Raw genomic sequence first — 19082 nt, forward strand, 5'->3', positions numbered from 1 at the left:
AAAAGGATGTAACACTTGGTTTCTGTCTGTATGTTCAGAAATGAAATGTTTATGAGAAATATATAAGATTTTTTGAATGTTTAAAAGAGAGTTTGTGGGACCATATTATCGGGGGCAGTGGAGATTGGTGTTGGATCTTCAAAAAAGCTGCGGGCTGGAATGCTGTTCCGACACTTGTACCATCCTCTGCAAACCTGCTCAACCATAACTGACGCAGGAATGTTGCTGTAAAGCTGCGTCGACCTCAACTTTATACAAACTGAGGAAGATGGATTGAGTGTAATGTTTCCAGCAGCGTGGCAGAATTCCTCTCATATTGGAGCGCAGCTGTGGAAGGTGTGTGTGTGTGTGTGTGTGTGTGTGTGTGTGTGTGTGTGTGTGTGTGTGTGTGTGTGTGTGTGTGTGTGTGTGTCATAAAAACTGATTTATTGCAGCAACATTTTCTCGTGTCGTTGTTAATGTTTACAAAGAGACTCGTTCCTGACATTCGTTCCCATCACAGGTCTTCTTCACCTGGTACTCCTCCATCGTAACACTCTAGTGTTTATTTGACTCCAGAGTTTAGAAACACGAGGCGTTTTATTAAACAACACTGACCTCATGTGGTGAAAATGAACGCTGCATGTACATTGAATACATGAATAATAATAATAATAAACTTTTTTTTATGAATAAACCTAATAGTAAGTAAGTAAGTCATGGTTATTTGTAAAGTGCCTTTCTAGACCAGGGTCACAAAGCGCTTTAACAATCATAAGCAATACACAGTTAAAATATATTCTATAAAAGATCAACACAAACACAGAGGGAGAGGAAGATCGTTCCAAAGCTTAGGAGCAACAGTCTGGAAGGATTTCTCTCCTCTGGTCCGGAAGCGTGTTCAGGAACCATCAGTAGATTCTGATCCACAGACCTCAGAGCCCGAGCTGGGGTGTAAGGTTGGATCAGATCACTGATGGAAGGTCTGACCATGAATAGATCTGAAAGTAAGAACCAGAATTTTTAAAGTTGATCCTGAAAGAAACTGGCAGCCAGTGAAGAGTTTTAAGGATCGTGGAAATGTGAGTTCTTCTACTAGAGCGGCTCAGAATTCTCACTGCAGAGTTTTGTATAAAGGCGAGACAGATCCTTCTTGTTAAGACACCAAAATAAACTGTTACAATAGTCTAAACAAGAAGACACAAGCGCATGGATTATAAGCTCCAGATCGTATTGTGACATAATTTCCGAAGTTGAGAGATTTCTCTCAGTTGAAACAGTTTCTTGTCAATTTTCTGCAGTGTTTTTAATAGATTAATAACTTTGTGTGGATAATAAAAAAAGGATTAACAATAATTATTAAAAACAATTAATACATTTTTTAAATCTTGTATGAAAAATATATATACTATATACCATTATTAATTTATCATTTTTTGGTCATAAGGTTTGTTGTGAGTCTAGACGAATGTTGTAACATTGATATAAAAAAAATATTTTCTCTGTTTGTCATCTGACAACAATGTTTTCTTTTCTCAATTTAAATGTAATTTTTTAACTTATTGATCAAATTTAAGTTTTATGTGTTAATTCTGGTTTCATCTTAATATATGTTTGTATTTTGGCACCTAAAAAGTGTACTTTTATGATTCTATCAGGATAAATAAACGTGATTGTTGAAGAGAAACAACCAACGATACGTTTAAGGTTTAATCAAATGGGTTTGTAAGTAAAGACGGAGTCAAGCGAAGATGTTACTCTGACGTGGGAATGTTACACGACGCCGGAATCCTTCGGTCTTTTGTTCACCGACACCAAATGTTTTCTCAAACCTGAGCCACATTCCAGCCGACTTACGTCCAATCACGGCGTCCAATCCCGTCTCCGTGCTGGACGGCGTCCAAGCCGTGGCGACTGCTCACATATCCCGCCTGGAATCAAACGTATAAATAGCTGCTCTTTTAATCTTCCATATATGTGGGTTAGATTCGCACCGTGATGGACGGCAGCAGCATTCCTGTCCCGCAGACGAGCTCTACAAGGACATCGCCGAGCAACAGTCACAGACTCTCAGGAAAACATTTGTGTTGAGAGTCCACAGATGGTGGCCGACCAGGCGTTGAACTTGGGGGACGTTTTTCAACTGTTCGGCTCCACATTGAGTCTGAGAAAAGTTCAAAGTGACATGTTCAATACTTTCTTATTGTCAATATTCCTGGTTTGTTCTCTTTCTCGTTGTTATTCCCAAAATAGTCAAAATACGTCAATACTAATCAATAGATAGTCATGACATCAATCATATAGTTAAATGTAAAATGAAATATTTAATGTCAAAATAAACAATTAAACTAAAATCACTCTCTCTAAGTTATTAAATCATGTTTTAAAATATTATTTATAATGGTAAAATGTAATGTTTACTTCACTGTGTTGCTAACAATGCTAATATTAGCCCTTACCTTCGAGTTTCCTGTGTCCTGTATATAATGTTCTGCTAAATTTAAACTAAAAACGCCTAATAAACGAACTTAACAAACGTATTGTTTTCAAATGAAATATATATTTATATACTGTATATACGGAAAATACGCTGCACTTGGTCCGTCAATATTTATGGTCCGTGTATAAACATTAACCGAGAAATAGTTCCGTAGGTCAAGATTTAAACGTTTTAATCCAAAACCAATAAATGTTAATGATAATAATATAATTATTACTTTAATATGTTATTTTATCGTCTTTTGTTCCTCTTTTCACTCATAAATTCTCATTGAGATTCATGAAATGGGCTCTTAAATACATAGATTGTTATTGTTATTATTATTATTATTATTATTATTATTATTATTATTATTATTATTATTATTATCATTATTATAGAGCATATTTCAGACATTCAGTGAAACTCAGTGCTTTCCAAATTTATAAAATAGCCCAGTACATTTAAAAAGCACAATAGAAACAACAATATGATGAAATACAAAAATAGCATATTATAGTAAAACACAGTAAACTTGTTGAAAGAACCGATTGAATAATTAAGTTAAGAGTTAATTATAAAAAAAATATTAATGATAGCAACAATTATTATTATTTTCATAATAACTTTGAATATCTGAATGTATTAAAATATAAAAATATATTTCACTGATAGTTTAGTCAATGAAAAATACATTTCGGTTGACTTCGCAGTACAGAAGTTCACGTTTAAAAATATAAAGAAAGAAAAAGAAAAAATGTTCTTAAATAAACACTTTATTCCACGATCACCTTTAAGTTAATTCACAAAAACCTGGAAAATGTGTCAAATTCAACTTTTAATTGTTCGTTCGTTTTGGTTCGTGGGAGGAAATCGGAGTTCCCGGAGTAGAACCGCCAACTTAAAAAAAAAAACATAAATATCTGACACGAGTTTTTGACTTTGGGGGCAGCAGAGAGCCATTGTCGTGCGGTCCCTCTCCCCCCTGCCTCCCCCCCTCAGGGGCGGTCTGGAAAAGAGTCTAAGCGGATCCTGTGGTGAGTGGCGTGTGCACGCGCGCGCGCCCGCGGCCACCAGACGGGCGCGAGAGGGAGACGAGTGGCAGTTGTTCGTGGACCGTTATCTTCACCCTCCACAGATCATCTCGTCCTCGAAAGCAAACCTGAGCTCCAGAGATGGGTAAAGTGGAAGGAGGGATGAAGTGCGTCAAGTACCTTCTGTTCGTCTTCAACTTCATATTCTGGGTGAGTTTCAAGTTCTCTCTCACCCGCTTCCACTTGTTCTTTTTTTTCGGGTGTCGGACGAGACTCGACCCGCTTTTTCGCTCCTGGTTTTTTCTCTCCCGTGCGCGGCAGTGAAAGGGTGACACGCGCGCTCGTCCTGAGCTCACATCACTTTTTCCACAGAAGGAAACAAACGCCCAGTTTCCTCGCGAGAGCGTGTTTTTGAACGGAAGACTGTGAATGAAAAGAGAGAGAGAGAGAGATGGAGGGATGGAGACACAGCGTGGAAAACACTGTTTCAGCGATTTCACTCTTCCATTCATTCACCCAAATATTTGACCGAGTGGTTCTTGGTTCGAATCCCACGCTGGAAGTGTTTATGTTCTACTTTCAAGAAGGACTTCACTCGCTGTAACTGTTCCAAGTGTGGGTTTATAGTTTGATTTACTGAATCAAAGCTTTTAAAAGAAATATTTCTAAAGATTCCTTAGGTTTTATCACGACTAAAACTTGATATTTACTTCAATATTTAAGTTTAAATTATTCGATGTAAAGTGGAAAAGACTAGGAAAAGTGTCAGGAGAAATAAATATAAGACCTTAATGAAAACAAAGTTAATACTAGTATTAAAAACATGCGTCTAAACAAAGTCAAAACACATATACACTGGTGATAAAATTGACAATTATTTAACTTAATTGTAATCAATTATAAAACCACTTAATCCATTTAATTATTTGGATCAATGATGCTAAAATATGTGTATACTTGAAAAAAAAACAAGCTAATATTGTACCTAACCACAAAACAAATGATGAATATTTAATGGTTTTAAATACATCCTGCTAACCTTCACTACGGCTTTATTGTGCTTTTAATTTTCCTTTAGGTTTTCAATAAACTAACAGAGAAAATAACATTGAAAGAAGAAACATTTACATTAGCTAACGTTTAAATGCACAGCACTGACACAACAATGTTGTTCCTTTACAATTTAGTTTTGAGACAAACAATGTAAAGCTGCATTACCGCCACCTACTGGTATGGAGTGTGGATCGGAATGAAATGTTTCTTTTAATTTACGAATAGTCGATAATGACTCATTACTATATTATATTTATTAATTTAGTTTTCCTAAGATAGTGCAATTACATATTTTACTAGAATTTCCAATTAATATGTCTTTTAAATCCAAATTCTTTAAATTATGAAACAACGTTTTCACGTTTTTTAACTTTTTCCCGATCTGTGCTTCTTCCTTTTAATCATATTTCAACCTTGACATAACAGTTTCTTTTCTTCGGGTTCTTGCTGTGTCCAATTTGTTTTTTGTATTTTGCATTATTTTTCAGTCTTTTCAAATAACTATTACTTACATACTTACTTGCTTTTTTTCTTCCTAACTTTTTGCCAATTTTCCTTAATTTTATTTCCTTAATCTTTGATTTTATTTCTATTTATATTAATGACAGTATTTTATTGTCCCAGGCAGAAACGTGCTGTCGTTTTCTATTAAAATAAACAAAAAACATGAATAACTTAATTTTTTTTTAAGTGAAAAAGAAGTTTTAACCTAAAAGATAAAAAACCTTGAAAACCAATATTCCTGGTGCAACGTGAATCTGAACAATTTATTGTCCCGTATCTTTTCTTCAAGACAAGTTTACAAGTTGTCATATAAAGATTTAACCGCGTTAATTTTGAGCAAACCACGATAAATGCCCCCTTGATTGACACATGTGCTCTAAAGCTAGCCACAATAATGCTAACGCTACACTGGGCAAAACCAGCGCTTATTTCAAATAAAGTTAAAAAACGTATTTCCAACACAAAAAGGACAAACAAATCTACTTTGCACGCTTGTTATTTTGTAATATTTCACGAACAACTTTTGGTTTTGAGTGAGCTAGGAGCAGTTTTCTGTGACGAACATTTTAAAAAGAGGGCGTAGCACGATGCTAACGAGGGTAAACCCAGATGTTTTAGAAGTTTTTATTCACAACTAATTACATTGTAATAAAAGATGAAAACCTTTAAAAAGTGATGCTGAGTTCAGGTTTTTTTTGGGGGCTCCTATCTGAGACAACCTGATGTTTCCACTTTAAGGTCCTTGAAGGCAACACAAGAGTCGCTCCAGACATCTGCACGTGAAAGGTGTCCAGCCTACACACACACACACACTCACATGCACACTCACATGCACACTCACACGCACACCTCGCACGAGTGTGTGCAGCCGACACTGGATAACCTTTGTGCTTATTTACGAGCGTTCCTCTCCGAGGGGGGACGTTCCTTTGTGTGCCTGAGGAGGGAGATTTTCCGAGCGGCATCTGTGGAGTGGATCAGGCCCGAGTGAAAGGATCCATTGTGACAGCGGGACAATAGCATAACTTCAGTCTCGCTGCGGTCTCAATGCAGGCGTGATTTATTATCTTTACTGGGGAGTCGAACCGGCGACCGCGTAGTTTGGTGACGAGGAAGGAAAAAACGGCGAGGGATGTTTTCGTGTTTTGCGCCGCACTCGAAAATAAGGACAGTTGACCCAGATAAGGATCGAAACTGGATCAGTGACGGGATGTTTCATCCGTGTCACAAACAGAGGGCGGCCGAGTTAAGAGGTTGTCATGGCAACAGCATCCAGATGCCTCCGGCGACTCCGCAGATGGGGAAGATGCTGGATCATGTTTCACTTTCAGAAGGGTTTTAAAAACTTCTCTGGTCCAGTTTTCATGGCCTGCAGGAGCTTTGAATTCAACACATATTTATAAAGTATCGGAAACGAACTTGATGTTGTGACCCAGAACTAAATTCAACCAGATAGTTAATGAAAAAACTGATATATATAAATATTGAAACATTTGTATTGATATTCAACAGCACTGTATCGATCACATTTTAAGTTTACTACATTGTTTTATCGTTTTTAAAATGTGTATGAAATTATATAATTTTAATCAATTATATATGATTTTTTTAACATTAAATATTTGCATGGTTTTTCCATTTTTCTATTGCAATTAAACTCCCGGCCTCTAGATGGCAGCAGTCATTAAGTCCTCCACCGCTAAAGTAACAATTAAACCTGTGAGATCACGGCAATGACTGAGGACGAGAGGATACAGTTGACTCCAGCAGCTTTCAAAGCTGATGTTTGGACATATTTTGGTTACAAAACATATTCTTCGATGGTTTATATTTCAACAAAGTGTGTGTATGCGACAATTTTATTTTAATTAACAATTTACATGCAAATATTTGCAACGTTTTTTTGTGTTACATTTAAACTTCAGGCCACTAGATGTCCGCAGGTCCTCATTAGGTCCACAACTTATTAAATCCTGCAAGATCCTTGCAATGACTGAGGACGAGAGGATACAGTTAACTTTTTTTGACATTTTGGTTTGAAAACAAATGAAAGCAGTTACGACTTCGTGAAGAGTCATGTGGTCTGTAAATACTACAACACCAGAGTCAAGTACTGGACAATACTACAAATATATACTTGTTACTAAAGTATCACAATATATTGTATAGTTGACGATGTATTGTAATCGCCAGACGATAAACCACCATAGTCATAAACACATGGAACTGTTTTCCTCAGAGTTCCCACTAAAGCTGGAGATTTTATTTCATCAAAACAAAATCAATCATCATCATCAGAGTGAGTTCAGAGCATTTAGTGCGTTGAGCCTGAAGCTAAGAGCGACAACACATGTGCGTGTGTGCTGGTAATAACCGACCCATTTATTAGGGAACACAGGCTTCAGTTTAATGTCAATATTTAGCCTCCACGGCAGGTGCTCGTGTGGTCGCTCGAGTGTTGAGTGGAAAACAATGAGATCATCCGCAAATTTTATTTCTTCAGATAAAATCTGATCCTTACGTGAAGCCAGAATTGTTTTTTCACCAACTTCCTCCCCACACACTTCCTCCATATGTCACCCCTGGGGCTACTTAGTCCTCTGCGACCTCGGGGCTCTCAGCGCACACACAGTCCCTCTTTCAATCCTCCAGTGAAATGAAAGTGTCATGTTCCATGCCACTCTTTGTCTGATCCTACATTTGTACCTTCACTCTCACTGACTTTGTAGCGTTCAAAGGCTCCTGCTCCAGTCATGGACCATCCTGACCCTACTTATCTTCACCCTACATCTCTAATGAAAGGTCATGATGAAGGTTCTTGATGTGGGGTTGAAGGTTCTGAGCCGACAGAGACCAGGAGAAGGATGGAAAAGGTCATGAGTTTTCAAGTGTGGAGAGTAATTGTTGAAGGTAAATCCATCAAACAGCTCCGGTGATGGAGGGATGATGGAGTGAGAAGCACTTCCAGGACCAAACATTTCCTTCAAAAGATGGAAAACAACCCCAACCCACATGAAGCTATAGTGCCGAGGTCGACGTGCATTTGTGGCTGTGGTGGTTTCGTTGCTGACTGAGGAAGTAATGAGTCTTGACCGTAATGTTGACGGATAGTTTCAGCATCATCGCACTAATGGTTCAGTATAATGTGAAGAAGCTGCTCGATGACTTAGACATCGTCGTTTTTTTGGATATTATTGCAATAATGTAGGGGATTAAGAAAATATCAATACATTTAAAAATCGCAATGGTTTTTGTTCATGATACTGTATCAATATTTGGCTTTAAAATCACATTTTTTCCTAGTTAATATCACAATATACTGTGTAATAAAATCATTTTTGTGTTGCAGCTAAACTTGTAAGATGGCAACAGTGATTATCCAGTAAGATTTTAGGGATGACTGGGGATGAGAGGATACAGTTGACTCGGGCCGCTATTCAAGCTTATGCCTGGATCACGTCCTCCTCAGATATCGCAAGATCCCGGCGGTGACTGAGGACGAGAGGATGCAGTCGACTGCAGAAACTTTTTAAAGATATATAAAAATTATATTTTGGTTTCAAAACAAATTAAAACAGTTACAACTTTGTCAAAAAGGCAAAAATGATATAATATTGAATATTGCAAAATAAATGCAAATATTCACGATGTTTTTTTTTTGTGTGTAAACCTCCAGACGCTAGATGGCAGCATTACATCCTCCGTTGCTAGTGGAACAATGAAATCCAGCGAGACACCGGCGATAACTGAGGACGAGAGGATACATTAGGACTTATTTCGGTTTAAAAACACCGTCAAGAGTCATGTTTTCTGTAAATTCTGCAACACCAGAGTCAAGTACTCCACAATACTACACATATAACCTTGTTACTACAGTATCACTATATATCGTATCGTTGCGTCTGTATCGTGATACGTATCGTCAGATTCTTGCCAATACACACCCCTGCATAAAAGTCGTAAAAAAGTTTGGTTAAAATCAAATAAGAAACTTAACTTAAATTTAACAAGAAAAATTCTACGACTAAATGACGTCACTTCACTTCATCAGCCGCTCTAACATCTGCTCTCCACGTGGATATATTTATGGAAAAACTCCTCCCACGACTTCATTTACAGTCACAACATCATTTGGAAAAAAAGATTTAACAGCCCTCATAAAAAGTGCTTCATTAGCCGAGCTTGAAAAAAAGTGTCAGGAAAGGACACAGGAAAGGACACTTTCTTCATCTTCCAGTGTTGTTGTTGTGTTGTTCTATTGTGCGTTGCGTGGAGAGCGCCGCGGAGACAGTCGAGTCTTTGTCCTCTGGGTGAAGTTGGAGAGAGCAGGGGGGTTAAGAAGAGCAGGAGGTGGTAGTGGGGTGTGTCAGGGAAGATAATGACGGCAGACAAAGGAGTGGGTGGAGGGCGGGGTGTAAGTAGTGAGGGGGTTAATGGGACCTCTGGGATGATCAGAGTAGAGATCTGGATGTTGTGTCAGCGAGTGGATGCTTCTGTTGGGATAAATCAACCCAATTTGTCTTGATTTGACTCTCAGTGGGTTCGATTTCCTCGTCCGCTGTATTAGCAGGAGATCAACCTCAGTTCTGATGTGTAAACACAGTTTTCACCAAATAATGAGGTCGAAAAGTTGTTGTTGTTGGTTTTAAATAAAGTTAAAATACTGTTTTTGAATTCATATTTGTACAAATGGTTCAGAATATTAAGGATATTTCACACAAAAGCTTTCTCTTTATGTTCTTGTTCTTATTTTATTTTGATTGTTTTTTTTTATTTATTTAGATTTATTTTTTATGAAAAATTGCTGCATTTTCTGTGGCTGTTGGAAAACAACAAATTCCTCCTGAGGGATCAATAAAATTTACCTTACCTTAAGAGGACATTAGAGGAAACAGCAGGTTTATATTAGTGGCGCTAGTGGCTACAGTGTAAACAAAGCATTTGTTCGCTTCTTTTTGCCATTCTGTACATTTTAATACGACACTGATATTAGTGTTTCTTTAATCTGGAAATTTATTATTCGTTCTTGAGCGACTGGAGCGAGTGGATTTGTGTGATGTCAGGTGGGATTTGGTCTTTGGCGAGCGTCGTCTTTTTGAGCTCTACGTGTTAGCATCAGTCCGCCGCTAATCCCGGGCTCGACTGTCACTTACGCGGTGACACACAAATCCTCGCTCCGGGGAGGGCGGGCGGCTTCTGTGCTCGGGCGCTTAACCAGGCGAGTCGCCGAGGTGTGAACTGGGATTTGAACAATCCGATTGAGTTCACAAAGATGCAGCTCGACGCCTGATTTCAAACTGAGTCATGCTGGTCCAGAAATGGAGTTAAACCACCACTTGTAACATTATACAATATACACTCAACCTTAACTAGGGGCGTGTATTGGCAAGAGTCTGGCAATACGATACGTATCACGATACAGGGTCAACAATACGATATATCGTGATAATGTAGTATAGTATTGTCCAGTACTTGACTCTGGTGTTGTAGTATTTACAGACCACATGACTCTTGAAAAGTCGTAACTGCTTTCATTTGTTTGCAAACCAAAATATGTCCAAACATCAGCTTCAGTCGCCTGTATCCTCTCGTCCTCAGTCATCCTCCTTGCGATTTCTGAGGAGGACGTAATGTCCAAACATCAGCTTTAAAAGCTGAACGAGTAGACTGTATCCTCTCGTCCTCAGTCATCCTCCTTGCGATATCTGATGAGGACGTGATGTCCAAACATCAGCTTTAAAAGCTGCAGGAGTCGACTGTATCCTCTCGTCCTCAGTCATCCTCCTTGCGATATCTGAGGAGGATCTAATGTCCAAACATCAGCTTTAAAAGCTGCCAGAGTCAACTGTATCCTCTCCTCCTCAGTCATCCTCCTTACGATATCTGAGGAGGATCTAATGTCCAAACATCAGCTTTAAAAGCCGAACGAGTTGACTGTATCCTCTCGTCCTCAGTCATCCTCCTCGCGATATCTGAGGAGGACGTAATGTCCAAACATCAGCTTTAAAAGCTGAACGAGTTGACTGTATCCTCTCGTCCTCAGTCATCCTCCTCGCGATATCTGAGGAGGACGTAATGTCTAAACATCAGCTTTAAAAGCTGCCAGAGTCGACTGTAGCCTCTCGTCCTCAGTCATCCCCTGGATCTCGCGGGATAATCACTCTTGCCATCTTACAAGTTTAATGCATCTTAATTGTACATTTAAAAAAATGAATTGTTATATTTTATACACACTTTATTGAAATATAAACCATGAAAGGACAATAAAATAGAATTTCAAAGCCCAGAACAATCAAAATCAATACAATTGTGTTGAATGTCGATACAGTATTGTAAAAGAGTATCGCGATGTTTAAGTGTAAAGATTTAGAGAAGAAGTTTTTAACACTAATAGTTTTAGCAAGACTTCCTTCAGGGTCGCTGTCGTCTCTCATTCCAGCGTTCGGCACCGACAGCTCCTGGAAACAAACATTGTTCCAGGATGACTACAGGTTGCAATAAGGCCAAGACTGCACTGAGCGCCGGAGATGCTAACAGAAACCACATCGCTATGGAAAAGCTGTGACGCAGCCCTCGCTCTAAACCTCCTTTAAATACTCTCCTGATTTATCAGAACCTTTGTCTGGATCCTGGTTTCAACCTACGTTGGAGGGAAACCCCCGGGGCGACCGCATTTCCAAACACAGCGGAGGGTTCCGTGGAGGCTGGAGGTGCCACATCTACTGGTCTCCCTGGAACGTATTAGTCCCAGTCATTAATGTGGACACGCAGCACTTTCAAGTCAGACTCCATGAAAGCGCCGGTGCCAGCGTGGAGGCTGGAAAAGTCGCCGTCATCTCTTTTTTGGTTCTTTGGTCGTGGAAATGTGTACTTTTATACAAACGTCGTTAAAGACACAAAACAACGGCTGTTTTAATGAGTTCCACTGACGCTCCGTGCTTTATAGAGAATGGAAAACATGAATAATAAATAAAAATATACGCATTTGTTTGAGCTGACTTTACTCTGGGTCTCTCTGCAGCTGATGGGCTCTTTTGTTCTGGCCGTGGGACTCTGGCTTCGCTTTGACCCGGAAACCGTGTCGCTGCTCAACGGAGATAAAGCTCCGGACACGTTCTTCATCGGTGAGTGATGGAAACACAAGAGGTTTTCTGATGATAACAACAAACACCTCCTTATGAATGATAATGAAACAATGTTCATTGAATCCAGTTTCTTATCAGAAACTTACTATTTAACAGTAATTTAACTATATTATATATAGAGAGAGAGACCACATGACTTTTGACAAAGTCGTAACTGCTTTTATTTGTTTTGAAAACAAAATATATTTATCATTAAAAGCTGCTGGAGTCGACAGTATCCTCTCATCCTCAGTCATGGCCGGATCTCTCTGGATTTCATTGAATTTCATTGAAGTTCTGAAGTTTATACGCAACAATTAAACAATTAAATGAAATGTTGCTAATATTTGAATTTATTTGCAATATATTCAATATTATATCTTTTTTTTTTGCAACATAGTTTACAGACCACATGACTCTTGATAAAGTATTGACTGCTTACATTTGTTTTTAAAATAAAACTTTAAAAAAGTAGCTTGAGTCGACTGTATCCTCTCGTCCTCAGTCATCCTCCTTGCGATATCTGAGGAGGACTTAACGTCCAAACATCAGCTTTAAAAGCTGCAGGAGTCGACTGTATCCTCCTGTCCTCAGTCATCCCCTGATTGAGGATTATTTATATCTTTATTTATATATTTAACACAAAATCCGAGTTAATCAGAACGATCATGTATAAATATTTTCTATTTTATTTCTTCATAATTTTCATAGTTTTTACTTTCAGGAGTTGTTTTTTTTCATCATTGTTTTATTGTGTCACTTTCAATAATTGTAGTGGATTTATAATCTCAATACTTTTAAATGCATGTTTTTACATTAATAAAAGATAAACAGATCATTTACATCTTAGGATATTTAGGTTTATTTTATTTATGTCAGAGTCAGAGTTGATCAGAACTTATCATTTTATTTTCTATTTATTTTATCCAGAATTTTGCTAGAAACAAAATAATAATAATAATAATAATAAAACTTGTGTTTATTCATTTTTTGGGGGAAATTTGAGTGATTATTGAGCTTTTTATATATATATATATATAAAGAGTTGGTATATATAATTGAATATTTTTACAATTTAGGATATTATTTCTATTTTATTTAATACATAACTCCTTGTCTTGCTCTAAAGAGCTCGTGCTTCACGTCAGGTCCTCACAGACTTGTTTGTTCCACGTGGATCTGACATGGAGAGAGTCCCAGCAGACAGTGAGAGCCTCTGCTGTTTTGTTGCGTCGCCATAGCAACAGCCTCACACGGGAGGAGAATGAAAAATCACTGCGGACACATTTATAGACATATATATATATATTTTAAACTAAACTTCTCAACCTCAGACTCACCCTCGGTCACGGTGGCGACAGTAGCCCAGGACCGGGTCCAGACTGAGATTAATGACCTAATAAAAAGTCTCTGATGTTTCTCTGCTTCCATCTAGTGGCAAACTGTGGAATCGCATCAATTTTCAAAGTTATTTTATTAGTGGCTTCTTGTGTGTGAGAAGTTTAATGATTTTTGAGAGTGATTTTCTCAGGCGTCTACATCCTGATCGGCGCCGGCAGTCTGGTGATGCTGGTGGGTTTCTTCGGCTGCTGCGGGGCCGTCAGAGAGTCTCAGTGTCTGCTGGGCTCGGTGAGTGTCCACGAAACAAACGTTCATATTTAAAGATTCAAGACATTTGTTCTGAACAAACTCATTTGTTTCTTTGGACTCTAGTTCTTTACTTGTCTGCTGATCATCTTCGGCGCTGAAGTGGCTGCTGGAGTGTTTGGATTCTTGAACAAAGACAAGGTAGAAATGTTTTTCCTGATGTGACGATGTTTTTTTATTTTTATTAACGCCTTTATTTTCCTTTTCCAGATCATAGAGGACGTTCAGAACTTTTATACAACATCTTACGGTGAAAACAGCAACAGCACCATGATTCTCACCTACCACAGAGTCGTGAGTCACACTTCATTTGACTTGATGAAGCTCCTTCTGTGCCTTAAATCTCTTGATGATTTTTTTTATTTCTTACTTACTTTTTACATCCTACTCTTATTTAGTTTTGTTTTTTTACTCTCTTAAACTTTATTTTCATTCTATTTTGGATTATTTATCAATTTATTAATACATATATTAGTATTTATTTAGATTTTTAGTGCAATTGCTTTTATAGTTGAGGTTTAAATACAAGACCTTTTTTTTTACCTCAACGGCAAATTTTTATTTTTCATAGTTTGCTTTTTTTTAATATAATTGTGCAAATAAACAATATTACTTTACTGAATATTTATAGCTATATAATACATATTCACACATATAATAATAATACATATTATTTAACGAACAAATATGACTTTTAGATTTATTAAAACACATTTTCTATTTTAATAAAATAATTATGTGTTTTTCTTTTGGATTTAATTCTTATAATATATATATATGACTGATATTTAAATAAATAAACAATTATCAATATTATATCATGAAAATTCAATAAATAAAAAAGGTATAAAAAGATACAATTATTAATTATTTATTAATCATTTTAATTACAGCGGATCACCACAGGACTTGTAGGGAATATGGGGGGAAAAAACAAGTGATTAATAAAGTTTTACCTTACCTTACCTTACCTTATATTCCAGTAACTGCGCTAATGGCTACAGTGTAAACAGAGTTTTTTGTAGCCTTTTGTGATTCAGTTAAATTGATTATGATATTAGAGTTGCTCGAATCCGAAAATGAATTAATTTAGAAGATTTTCTGGGCAAATTTTTGGGGAATTGATTTTCATTTAATAGCCAGAAAAATAATAATGAAATAAAATAAAATAAACTTTTATTGTCACTGAACTATAATAAAATGAAAATAAATCCAGCAAAAAAGATATAAAAACATTACAAATGAAATAATGGTATTATTTAAAAAAAAACATAATAAAATAATTATTATAACTCAATACATGTTTTAAACACAAAAATAATTACCTTTAAATAACAGAATTGACGTCAATAAACTGTATACTTTCAGCTCAACTGTTGTGGGACTGTGGCCAACCCCTGCCCCGACCCAGAACCAGCAACCAAGGTGAGAGTTCTGTCTTCTGTCCTTGACCCCGTCGTAGCCCGTGCTGACTCTCCACTGCCCCCCGCAGGACTGCGAGAGCGGCATCAAGGACTTCTTCAACAACAAGCTCTACATCATCGGCTACGTTGGCATCGGCATCGCCGGCGTCATGGTGAGTCGAACGATTCCCCGTCTCGCCTTTTTTTGCTCAAGCACGGCCTCTGCCCACAGATCATCGGGATGATCTTCAGCATGGTCCTCTGCTGCGCCATCAGAAACAGCCGGGAGGTCATCTAAGCTCCGCCCCCGGACCCCGACCGCCCCCCCCCCACACCCCGGACCCCGCGCCCGCCATGACTGTAAAAGCCTTCAGTGTCCAGAGACGCTGTTTTTCTTCTTCTCTCTCTCTTTTACTGTACGTTTCATAAGTGATTGACGGTGTTGGCCAGAGGATCGTGACCCAGATACTTTCGCACTCGCCCGCGACTCTGACCCCGGGCTGTGGGAAACCCGAGGCGGATCAAAAACTGGTGGTTGTGTAGATGTGTGTAGACGGTTTGTCGCAGGGTCTGTAACGTGCCTTTCTTCTTAGACGAGCGACTCCGACGTCCCAAACAAACGTACGAATTCTTAGAGCACTTTTATCGCCAGAGTCTCTTCATCACGGTTCACCAACGACAGATCCGACTGCAGCATCCTCACAACGTTTTGAGGGGCACCTCTGCCCCATTGCTTTTTATTCGAATTAAAACCGAATTAAACCTACTTTTTAAACAGTTTATTTATCAGATTAGGGTAAAAAATGTTCATTCAAAAGGTACATTGGGACAAATAAATACATTTACTTTAGTGAAACTCTTTAATACTTTTAATGTTTTAATTTTTCTGGAGCAAAAACAACAGTATATTGAAAGGTAGAATTCGATTTCATTGACTAATTCTGTTCAATAATTCATATATTTGAATGTTGAATTTGTTTTTATTCAATACTTTAGCCAAATTACTTATATTTTGAAAGGTCACATTTGTTTTTATTGAATAATTAAATGCAATTATTTGCATATTTATAGGTTGGATTCGTTTTTTTAAACAAACAAAAAGACTTAAATAAATAAAAGCTAAATAAGAAAAATTCTTTGAAGAATTTTCTTTTTTTTTTAAATGCAAAAGAAAAAAAAATGCTTCAGTATCACAACCTTTAAAATTCTACTTTCAATAAATGTTGTAAATTTTTGTGTCGTTTTCAAGTTAATTTTCCACCTGGTACTATTAATTTTTTTAAATATCCTAAAAATAAAAGCTATTTTTTTAATGATCAATCAAATTCCTCTGCATTTTTTCTTTATTGGTTTTAATATTCTCAAAGAAAAAAGACAGTTAAACACTAGAAAAGAAATACTTTAATAACAAACACCATCATTAGGTTAAATTAAAACAAGTTTTTAAACATTACGTTTTATTTAATATGAAAGAAGAAAAAGATTTCTCAAGTTATCCTCTCATGACCTTTCGACCTTTACTTTGCATTATAATTGGCCTCCAGGTAAAAATAAAACACCTCCAAATGACCTTCAAAATAAAAGCCTCTCCATTTAGCAAACACAGCTGGAAGCCTCAGTTCCAAGAGTCTCAGCTGTGGAAGCTTCTGTGGATTTTCTGAACCATTAGCAAACACGATGAAGTGACTCTCGTCATGAAGTCAGTGTGTGATGTTGTCTGTCGTGTTACTTGAAACGCCTCAGAGTCGTTCACCGAGGCGAACACATGGACTCTTGTATTTATTCCAGCGGTTGGAGTCAGAAGACACTGCAGGTGTGTTTGTTTGCTCCAAACTTAGACGAGGATCAAGAGAAACTCCTGCAGCTATTGGAACAACGTCGTCGTGAGCTCTCGCTGTTTACACGCTTCCGCCTTTCGTCGTTCGATTGTGAGCTTATTTATTTTTTAAAGACCATTCCAGACTTCTCAGGAAGATCCTGTAGCTGTTAATAAAGTGTTTGAATCTCCACTGGCTCTTGATTTATTTTCAGTAAACTGGTTTCAAATGTTGCAACTTTTTTTTTTTACTTGTAATGTTTTTTTTAACGTTATATTTATGTTATTTTTAATACTTGAATTCAATAATTTGTGTATTTAAAGGTTGAATTAGTTTTTATTGAATAATTTTAATAAATAATTTGTATATTTAAAGTAAGTAAGTAATTTATATTTGTAAAGGTTGAATTTGTTTTCATTTTAATCAATTATTTATATATTCCAAGGTTTAATTTGTTTTTATTGAGTAATTTAATTCAATTTTTGTATATTTTAAGATTGATTTTTTTATTTATTGAATCATTTAATTCAATTATTTATACATTTCAAGGTTTAATTATTTTTTTATTGAATCATTGAATCCATTTTTTGAAGTCTGAATTATTTTTTATTGACTCATTTTAATTAATAATTTGTATATTTAAAGGTTGAATTATTTTGTATTGAATCATTTAATTCAATTATTTATACATTTCAAGGTTGAATCAGTTTTTATTGAATAATTAAATAATTTGTAAGTTGAAAAGTTTGTTATAATTAAAATATGTAATTTGTATATTAAAAGTAATCGAAATTGATTTGTTATGTTTTTTGTTTGTTTTTTATAATTACATTTTAAAAAGAACATTTTCAAAATGAATTAGTATTTGGTATTCCACTTCCAGTAATCCAAGAAGAAAAAATATATAAATATATAAATATATATATATTTATATATATATATATATATATATTTTAGTTGAATATTTTTCATTCACAGCATTTAAATTCAACAGAAAAAAGGTTAGAGATGTAGTAATGGATACTGACTGTAAAGGAAAAGAAGAGATTGAAACCAACAATAAACAACAACAGACATCTTGAAACATGTCTCCTCACTAACAGAAACATAATTCACCAGAAGGATCAGTAAATTAATCTATGTTTGATAATAATAAGTCCAATAATTTAAAAATACATTTTCTAAATGCAATATTTTTTAAATCATATTCTATTAAATTCAAATAATAATGTTAGTATAATACTGCCACTGGACAATAGCTACTACTTGAATTAATGAATATGCAATAAACTAATTAAATGCTTAAAATATATAATATTGTAATATTTGATTCCCTTCTTCCTGCTGGTGGACGAGAGGTGATGCAGCTGAAGTCCTGCACGTCCGGCTCTGAGGAGACGAGACAGCTGGACATTCATCTGCAGGACTATGTGTCCATGCAGGCAGGAGAGCTTCAGGTGTAGAGTTTCCTCCTCACTGCAGCTCTTCAACCACCTCTGCTGAACCAGTCAAACTCTGTTCACCAGATCCTTATTCAGAGAACATTCAGCGCTTTGTTCTCAGAAGCATGAAGAAGGAGAAGAAGAAGAATTCTCAAACGCTGCACTTCGGGGTGACGGAGCCGATTTATTTTTAGAGCCTGAGGCGTGAAGTGAAGTCGGATGGAAGTGCATTTATTTAATCCTCCCAGAGACTCGTTTGACCTTAGAGTCATAGTTCAGCCAAAATTCACTCGTTTTTTTTTACTCACTTCTTTTCAGTAACTTCATCTCCGTCTAAAAAGAAACACTTAAAGTCAACCGATGTAACGTCCATCTTTTATTGAAGCCTCCACGTGTCGAAATTGTTGAGATAAAAACCTATAATATATATTTTCTATTTTATAAGTTATTTTGTAGCGGAACATCCAAGGCTATCAAGCGTAAAACTTGCTGACACTTGCAATGAGTTTCAATGAGGATAAACAAAATTAAAATATAGACTTGTTTTAGGTTTTTTTCTGAACAATTCCTTATGTCGAAGCTTCAATACAAGATGGACGT

At 36.5% G+C, this 19082-nt stretch overlaps 1 protein-coding gene across 1 annotated transcript; it reads left to right on the forward strand.

Annotated features, from left to right (window-relative positions):
• Positions 1-3498: 3498 nt before the first annotated feature.
• LOC148059279 (tetraspanin-2-like) lies at positions 3499-17232 on the forward strand. Its single transcript, XM_087782371.1, has 8 exons — positions 3499-3702; positions 12071-12173; positions 13705-13802; positions 13887-13961; positions 14031-14114; positions 15189-15245; positions 15313-15396; positions 15456-17232. Exons 1-8 carry the CDS (start codon positions 3634-3636, stop codon positions 15519-15521), a joined length of 636 nt encoding a protein of 211 aa, XP_087638497.1. The 5' UTR covers positions 3499-3633; the 3' UTR covers positions 15522-17232.
• Positions 17233-19082: the final 1850 nt, after the last annotated feature.

This window comes from Callionymus lyra, chromosome 19 (assembly GCF_982586985.1).
Source record: "Callionymus lyra chromosome 19, fCalLyr1.hap1.1, whole genome shotgun sequence".
NCBI classification, from domain to species: Eukaryota; Metazoa; Chordata; class Actinopteri; order Syngnathiformes; family Callionymidae; genus Callionymus; species Callionymus lyra.